The sequence below is a fragment of the Agrilus planipennis genome, unplaced genomic scaffold (assembly GCF_000699045.2).
Source record: "Agrilus planipennis isolate EAB-ADULT unplaced genomic scaffold, Apla_2.0 scaffold7, whole genome shotgun sequence".
In the NCBI taxonomy this organism is placed as follows: Eukaryota; Metazoa; Arthropoda; class Insecta; order Coleoptera; family Buprestidae; genus Agrilus; species Agrilus planipennis.
Genome location: NW_020439340.1, coordinates 1,298,113 through 1,306,928, shown reverse-complemented (window position 1 = coordinate 1,306,928; position 8,816 = coordinate 1,298,113). Strand labels below are relative to the sequence as shown.

General features: G+C 30.7%; 2 protein-coding genes and 1 pseudogene across 3 annotated transcripts in view; 1 reads left to right on the top strand and 2 right to left on the bottom strand.

Annotated features, from left to right (window-relative positions):
• Nucleotides 1–1,336, bottom strand: part of LOC112905717 (VIP36-like protein) — a 7,074-nt gene extending 5,738 nt beyond the window's left edge. Inside the window, exons 1-4 of the mRNA XM_025978725.1 lie at nucleotides 1,071–1,336; nucleotides 903–1,018; nucleotides 382–579; nucleotides 40–202 (exon numbers count right to left, since the gene is read on the bottom strand). Of these exons, the coding sequence (XP_025834510.1) occupies nucleotides 40–202; nucleotides 382–579; nucleotides 903–1,018; nucleotides 1,071–1,197 (604 nt within the window). The 5' untranslated portion in view covers nucleotides 1,198–1,336. The remainder of the gene's footprint in view (nucleotides 1–39; nucleotides 203–381; nucleotides 580–902; nucleotides 1,019–1,070) is intronic.
• LOC108734246 (type I inositol 1,4,5-trisphosphate 5-phosphatase) overlaps nucleotides 1–5,665 on the top strand; it is a 12,955-nt gene extending 7,290 nt beyond the window's left edge. Inside the window, exons 5-8 of one of the 2 annotated variants that reach the window (XM_025978751.1) lie at nucleotides 3,035–3,202; nucleotides 3,321–3,563; nucleotides 4,184–4,220; nucleotides 5,510–5,665. In XM_025978751.1, the coding sequence (XP_025834536.1) occupies nucleotides 3,035–3,202; nucleotides 3,321–3,563; nucleotides 4,184–4,220; nucleotides 5,510–5,658 (597 nt within the window). In that variant the 3' untranslated portion in view covers nucleotides 5,659–5,665. Of the gene's footprint in view, nucleotides 1–3,034; nucleotides 3,203–3,320; nucleotides 3,564–4,183; nucleotides 5,396–5,509 lie in introns of those variants that run through there. The other variant, XM_025978750.1, reaches the window with a different exon arrangement.
• Nucleotides 5,666–7,832: 2,167 nt separating this feature from the next.
• On the bottom strand, nucleotides 7,833–8,755 carry LOC112905723 (annotated as a pseudogene).
• Nucleotides 8,756–8,816: the final 61 nt, after the last annotated feature.

Here is an 8,816-nt window from a genome sequence, read left to right as displayed (position 1 = left end):
TTATATTATAAATAACTAAAACAACATTAACCATCTTACCTGTTAGTACATCATGCTCATACTTTACAGAAATATATGTATCATAATCCACATTCCTAAACTTGGCTTCACATCCAGCTAACTGGGTATGGGTACCATCACGGTCATGATCATAATGTAAAGTTCCATTATTTATCATTGCTGATATGTAAGGATGCTGGTGCTAAAGATAAAAAGGTAAAATCTAAAGTTGTAATCAATTTTTTTAAAAAATTTAACCAAATTCTTAAAAATTCAAAAGTAATGGCAATATTCTAGTATCAAATTTTAAAGTAAGAAAAAATGGTTTCACACCACAAATGAACAAGAAAAAATACAATGTGAGGAGTAAAAATTTCTTACATTATGTGGTCCATTGTGATTGCTGTATGTGTCTAATATAACTGCTAGCCCATGGAACAAATCTGTGCTACCAAAAACTATTCCTGGTTGCATTCTATCTTTAGAGTACCAGACTGCAAAGCCATCTCCAAAAAGATCTTTTCCTTTACCGTGAACTTTAAATTGGACTTGCAAATCCCAATTTCTAACAGAAACTGGCTGTAAAAATGATTAGTTTTTTTAGTATGAACATATTTCTTCCAAATATGGTACTTTACTTTGTTATTGGTCAGTCTGCTCTAAACCAAAAAAGTAACAAAATTTGAAGTGTACACTCCTAATTTATAAGGTCAAATGTATTTTTAACTTTATAGAGGTCACTTGTAAAAAATTTTTGCTTGCAACCTTGACTGTATGGAGTACTTCATAAAAATGACCAAAAAATTAAGCGTTATCTAATGCATTATTTTAACAATTATTTGCCCATTTTGTAACAGGGAAATAATTGAAATGGTTCGATCTCCAGGCTAAATTAAACTTACTACAGAATTCCAGATTGCCCCCGACTTTGACTGAAGGTCCGGAGTTAACCTAATATAATTGTTAGTGACCATTGTGCTCCCAATAAAATCCCAATGAAGTATACCTGTTCCTGATCCTAAAAAGTTAACAATTGATTAATATATCTACAAAAAAAGATGCAATCGTGCCTTGATATGGTTTTATTAACGAATGCTCCCTCTTCATATATTCGTTTGTATTCCATTGTGCCTTTATTAAATCGAAGAACATTAACGAAAAAAAGCCTACAAACACCGTAACTTCCGACAGCTGCATTTTGAAGCAAGTATATTGTTTTCAATTATTTTAATTGTAGTTTTAGACTTATTTATACTGGGCACACGTTATTACAATGTTGTACTTATACAGCAACAACATGAGATAGCTGATAACTGCTTAAGCCAATTATAATTTGACAGGAAGCATCAAACTGGAAAAGCAGGCAACACACATAACAGCACGGTTAAGGATTATCTAAGCTGCAGGTCTATAAAATTCTTTAAATAAGCATAGATAATAATATTGGTCTTAAACCTTAAATTTAATATACATCATTCGTAATAAACAACATGATTTGNCCATTTGTTTAATAATAAATTTTAATTAATAGGCCCTTGGAAATTTCTACTTTTTCCATGAATCAGTAAAGGACATTTTAATATGGAATTTTAAGGACCTGCAGTTTGAACCGGTTGAAGACAAGGAGATACATTCAGGAAATATTGAATCTGTTGCTACCAAGGAAAAGGCCAAATTTCCACAAGATTTCTTTCCTGAGGTAATTATACATATTTAATCGCTTTCTTTTACAAAGAATGAAAAAATACTTCTGTAAAAAGTGGAAACCTCACATAGAAATTAAATTAAAAGCTTTATTTTTCATTTGAGTTGGTATAGGTATTTAAAATAATATGATTTACAGTGTAAATGGTCAAGAAAAGGCTTTTTAAGGACAAGATGGTCAATTAGTGGAACAGTTGTAGATTTGGTAAATATTCATTTGTTCCATGATGCTTCAAACTTTATTGCAATGGAAGCGTTTCCATCAGTCTATTGTCAAAATAGACGCAGAGCTTTAGAGCACACTCTGCAGCGCTTCCATAATGACATACATGGACGAGCACCTTACTTTCTTTTTGGAGACTTCAATTTTCGAACAGATACAGATGGAGTTATAAAGGTAAAATAGAATCTATTTTATCGTTTTTCCTCTCTTATTTGTTCTAATGATGCAAACCTTAATATAAATGAGGAGTGGGCCCTAAGGATGATAAGTAAAATTAAATATATCTTATAATGAAAAAATATATTTTATTTAACTTCAACACAGAAATTATGTCAACTTAAATAAGTAGAGATAAAATTAAGTTAAATTAAAGAAACAAACAGCAACTACCTATGTTTTATTCCTTTTGGATGTACAGGGGTTATTAAAAAGATACAGAATAACACTACATCAGTCTCATCTCTCAACAAACAAGTAAATTGGAAATGAAATTAAAATATTTGTTATTATAATAGCTAATAGTTTTTAAAACTGTACTGTTATGATCCATTTGAGACAGATAATTAAGAAAATCTTTTGGCTTTCAGTTATTTTTTAACGTTTGCAAACGAATATTTGTAGAAAATCCTGTGTAATGTTTGCGAGATCGGAGCATTGCTTTTAACGGTGAGACATTTATTTAAGGATGCCACCCATTTAGTGATAATGTTTATTTAGACATACCATCTGGCTTTTAACATAAAACACATAAAGTGTGTAATTGCTTTCCTGGGAAATTGCCAGCATTTTTAATAACCATTTATCTTTCTTTTTGCGTGGTTCTTTCAAAGGAAGTGGTAATATGATTAAATTTTACGTCATCAAGTTCCTAATTATCGTTTTGTTTGTTGTATTATTTTAAATTTTAACTTAATTAATCAGTTAATTTGTCCTTGAATTAAAAAAACCTAAAATATATAAACTCATTAAATTGAGATGCATTTTTTATTCTTTTAAGTAATTTGCTTGCTTTTTCCTGTCACCAAGAGGATCCTAATTCAAAGGAAATAAGAATAGTCTCTTTTGTCTCCAGAAATCGTTTGTAATTAATTCTTTTATTTATTGTAGAAATTGACGGAGGGGTTAAACAGTACAAAAGTTCCAAATGCTATAAATATGGATTTTACAAAACTTCAGTTCACAGATGAAAACAGTCAGCTTATTTTAACAGTAGGAAAAAAAGAATTCAACCACTGTGATCATCAAAAAGTTTTTTTAAAGGATGACAGTACTTGGGTAAAACATTAATTCTTTCTTTGCTTTTCTTTCAAATTTACACTGCAACAAAAATATAATTATCGTTAAATTTCCAACAGGCGTCATTTTGTACTGTTATTGTATTTTTCCCAAGTAGTTAAAAGAACTGGACAGAGAAGTGGAAGCTTTTGATAGCCATTTGACTGAATTCTTGGTCACATTTCCACCATCGTATCCTTTCGAGGAAAAAGTTCTTCAAGGGACACAGTATATGCTGACGAGATGTCCCGCATGGTGTGATAGGGTTCTTCTAAGTCATACTGCCAAGAAGCTTATAGCAGACGAGAAAAAGGTTGAATATGGTCTCATAGGATGGAACACTTGTATGGGTGATCATAAGGTATGGCATTTTCCTTTGCTTATTTAAATCAAGAAATAGTTTTTTTATTATTTACAAGGCAATAGTTTATAGATTTTATACAGGATGTCCCACGACGATCTTTATACAGATAAGTATAAAGAAACAAAAAAATTAAAAAAATAAAAGTCTGCATAAAGTTGTTATTTTAAACTGTGTTTGTATCTCAAATATTTCTGATTTGAGGTCACTGCCAATTATGCCAAAAGAAAGTACAAAATCGCTTATTTAAAATATATAGTTTCAATTTCTAATTGCAGAAAGAAATTTTTCAAATAATTTTGGAGGTAATGTTATTACTACTAAAATCTGATGTAGTATTTTAGTTGGATAAACAACAGTCCCAATTAATAACTTAGTTTTATATTTCTAATGATTGTAAAGAAATCCTGAGACATCCTGCAATAGTTTTTCTAGTCATCTTTTTTTCTGAGAGTTAAATTTTTTTTTAATTAACGCAGCCTGTGTATTTGGGATTTGAAATATTAATAGCAGATTAAGGTATTTATATTCCCTCAGTCGTTGTTTATATTATTTATTTTCAACCCCTATAGATAAAAACTACCATTTTTTTACTTTATTGTGATTAAATTATTTTACAGCCAGTGTACTTACTACTAGACATCAAGGAGAATTCAGGTACATTAAAGTGTTGCATGCACACGCCCTTCCAATGCTTGCCTGAGCTCTGCCAGTGTTGCCAGTTGTTTGCTTCTGTGTCGATAAATGTTATCGATATGAGCGATTATTTGGTAGGCGCAAAAATGACCCGCGTAGCTTCGACACAGCAGCGACAGCCGCCTGTTATCAGTTCGAATTTTTTGCACGAACCAATAACGCGTGACATGCTCACGCATGATCCTTACACCCCCGAAAGTACCGACTCCCATTCACCCATTCCTATGACCGAAAACAAATCCAAAATACGCTCGGGATCGGTTTCTCCCGAGGAGCTAATGCGGAAACTTGAGAATATCCTATCTACCGATAAGAGTACCGAAAAGACGGGAAATTTCCGAAAACGTGCGATGACCGAAATAACAAGAAAAGCGACAAGGGTGAGACTCGGCTCACAGGGTAGCGCTCATTCGTTGAATCGAATGAATAGTCATCATAGCTCGAGTGACGAAGACTGGTTCGAATTTGACGAAATTGTCGAGTCGAGACGCGGTAGTTGCAGGGATGAAAAGTTTACAAAAGCAGAAGAAAGGGTTGATTTGATTTACGACTCGGGTCCGGTGGTTAAAGATGATATTACACATGTTATTAAAATTGAAGAAATGTCTACGGACGATAAGAAAACTAACGTTGGAAGTAATAACGATCTAAATACTAAAAAAAGTAAAAGGAAAAGGTTTAGGGGGGCGAATATTAAGTTTAAAAAACGGGTAGTTTGTTGCATTTTGATGTAGTAGTTTGTTGTGCGTAAAAAAGTAGCTGAATAACGTAAATTGAACTAGTCGTTTTAGTCCGGTCTGTGTAGTCCTAGAAAAAAGAGAAGATAGGAAGAAATTTATTAATCACTGCACTAAATTTATTTGGAAGGTTAAAATATTATTTTGGTAGTAGGTTTTCAGACTAAGAAAGACAAAAAATTCAGTAAAAAATCGCAACGTATTATTATTAATAACATGAAAACTTATTATTGTAAAGACTTTAATTTATTAAAATTTATATGAAGCCTATATATGCATATGTTTGAAATAGTTTTTATTTACAGAAAAACCCAGTCTTATATTTTTTTCCTGGCTACACACTGCACACATTAGATTAGACCGATTTATATTGTTTGTTATGCGTAGTTGTCCGTATTATTTTGCTTCGTATTTTATTTTTGAGTTTGCATAGACTTGTACCGTTGTTGCATGGTTTGAATTTTGATGTTTTACTGATAATGAAAGAGAAAAAAAAAACATTTTCTTCATCAGGGTGCATTAGTGGGGCTAACGGAATAAATAATTCGAACAGTAAAACGTTAGTTAAGGATGACAAAGCATTGCCTGAATCCCTATCAAGATATATTTACGTGTCCAACTTGAATAAACCGATTAAAGTGTTTAGGGAAACCACTGTTTAAAATTTTAATGTAANTCATTTCTTTCAATATTGCATATTCTAAGTCTGCATAGCCTCTGCCCTTCCCAATTCTCTGGCCTGAAACAAATAGTCATTATTTTTTAATCAACTTATTGCTAAAATATTAATGATATGCCACCTAATTTTGATACTGCCACACTTCCCACAACCAGTAAATCTAGGTTTATTTTGTCATCAATATTTATTAATTTTCCTTTTTCATCTAATCCCCTACGACTGACTGCACTTCGTATTTGAGGTTTGGAAGCATTTTCTGGCACAGTAATATGCTTAAGAAGACCTTCTTTAAGTCTAGGCACAGGCACATAGAGAGCTTTTCCTTGTTCTAGTACTAAGATTCTAGCTGGTTCTTGTGGCTTATCAGGATTAACTTCAATAAATTTACTGTTTTGAAAAATTTCTAATTCCAATAATTTCTTTGCTGCTTCTTCACGTCCTTTAAAATTTGGTATTCTGAAATAAACTGGCCTTGGAAATATTGCTATATTGTTGTTCTCCATATATTCCCATACTTTCTTGCGAATGGTTTTTTTTGTATCATCTGGGACAATTGCTTCTACTGTTTGCATATAAAATGAGACAAAATTAGATTAATTTCAACTGCTAAATGTTTAAATAAATCGTGCAAAATTACTTAGCATAGTAAACAATTTAGTCATCATCACTCAAATTATTAAGTAATCTGTGTGGCTATTTTAAGAACAATGAACCTGCATCCTGCACGATAATTGATAAGCATATAAATAGATAACACTACCATTAACACAACAATAACATTAGTAGTTTGAAAACAATAATAAAAAAATCTATAGCTAATTGAATTTATTTAAAGCATTAAAAATGGTATGATGAATATATGTAACTTACTTTTTACGTTTGCATTTTCTTCTGCCGGTTGTTGGTTAGATTCACTCATTTCGATTCGGTTTATTGATAGCTAATTAATGAAGAATTATTTCCTGTTAATGATTTGTTGATGTTTCATTACTGTTTTGTTGCCATGATGTAATTTTACTACATTTACGTTCAAGGCCACCTAATTTATGCATAGAAATGACCCATAAGCTCTTGAACACATTACACATGTAAAACGGAAGGATATTAATAAATTAACAATAACAACTAACAAATGATTCATCAAGCAGCTGATGTATAGTGTAGTATATGATTAGCTGCGCATGAAGTTTTTAAACACGCGACTTTTTCTAATAAGAAATGAAGAATATACAGGCAATTTGAAAGCAATTTTTTTTACCGTTATAGACCTTCATGTTTTGAAAACCAATAAGTCTTAAAATTGCCATCCGTTTCACATTCCCAGAGCAGTTTTCTTCAAAATAAAAACATATTCGAGTTTAAAAATATTTACAACTTGAGGTATTCATAATTAATGAAGCACATTTTTAATGGGAACTATTTTGTAAGTGGTACTTAATAAAAGAACAATTATTTATACTATTTTAAGACTTATTTACATACTACACTAATAAAAAGTTGCTGTTTTTGCCTTTTAAAAAGTGTATTTTGAATTTAATAAACTCGTCTCAATGTTTTCCATATTTATTACAAGATTACGTTTTATTATGGTAAATGAACAAAAATTATTTTGCTTGTTAAATGTACTTTTAATTTTTTTTTTGGTCCAACAGTAATTTCACAATTTCTATGTTACATACATTACAAATAAAACATTGAAACCATTACAAGTAATCACAAGATTTCTTACACACTTTGAGAGCGAAAATGTAACTTCTCTTTTTGGCACATCTTTTTAATTCAAATGCTAAAGAAGTGTAGTACAATTTAAAAATAAAATAACCATTTATTCCTTAATTCAAGCTTATTTGTCTAACATTAATCATAAGAATATCTTATCAGCATTTTGTTTTTTATAAATTGTGAAAATTATTTCTAGAAAAGTAAAGTAAAGGAATTAAAACACTTGGCAAGTTTCAACAACATTGTGAAACTTGCCAAGTGTTTTAATTCATTTACATTACTTTTATAAAAATGTTTCACCAAGTGCCAAGCGAGTCTACAATTTCAATTAATTATTTCTAGGTTTAAAATAAATCAAATCCGGTCCACAAAATAGGAAAAAGGTAGCCCAGAAATAAAGTATTAAACTGTATACGTAGATGTAAAAAAGTATCCTTAACAATTTATTAAATTATTTATTTATCTAAAATTAATAGAGGATAACACACCTTTATATAAATGACAATAATATACAAATCAGTCAGCATTTCTTTTTTCAGAAAATATACAAGGAGCCTATCGTAATTAGGACCAAATTACATATTACTTAATCAATATAAAACGTGTAAAAAGTTACGCAAATTGCCTCATAAAAATATATTAATATACAGCCTCAAAAAAGAATCTGTCTGAAAATAACATTTACATATAGCATATCCTCATATCAACAGTATTTACCCCAATCAAATCACTTAAAAAAGAAAGCTGAACACCCTTTTCACCCTTCATTACCACAAAAATGTCCCAGAGGTCCACAATTTTTTTTTTAATTTTAATGTTTGCACAGTTTAAATTGTATCACCAACTAGTATTCACTCTCACAAAATTATCAAAAATTATGTACACTTAATAAAACCTCTTTCTGCTCTGTTCTTGTTGCTTTTGATAAAACATACATCCAAGTACCACACATGCAACAAGAGCTATACTTCCTACCAGCATGAGTAAGAAAATTTTAATACCAGACAATGAAGACGGTTTAGCATCATCAACGTGATCTCTGGGAGGCTCAAAGTATGTGGCTGAAGGCAGAATATTAGACCTGTCTTCTTTTGCTTCAGCCTATTAATTTTAAAAGTTAATGAAAGATGTTTGTAATAAAACATTACAAACTTAATCAAATAACATTAATAATGCAAAATACTTGCCTCATTTGGCTGGTCTAGTTCATACATTTTTACTGAAATAATATCATGATTATCAGACAGATCCCCTGTAGTTGCCGAAAATCCAAAGTAATATCCTGTTGGTAATTTAACTCCTTTTACTTGAAAGCATTCCTTCCATGCTGCTTTATTTTCTATATCAGTTGATACTATAACAAAAGTGATGGTAGTTTAGTTTATTATATTATAAATAAATAAAACACCAATTAACCAT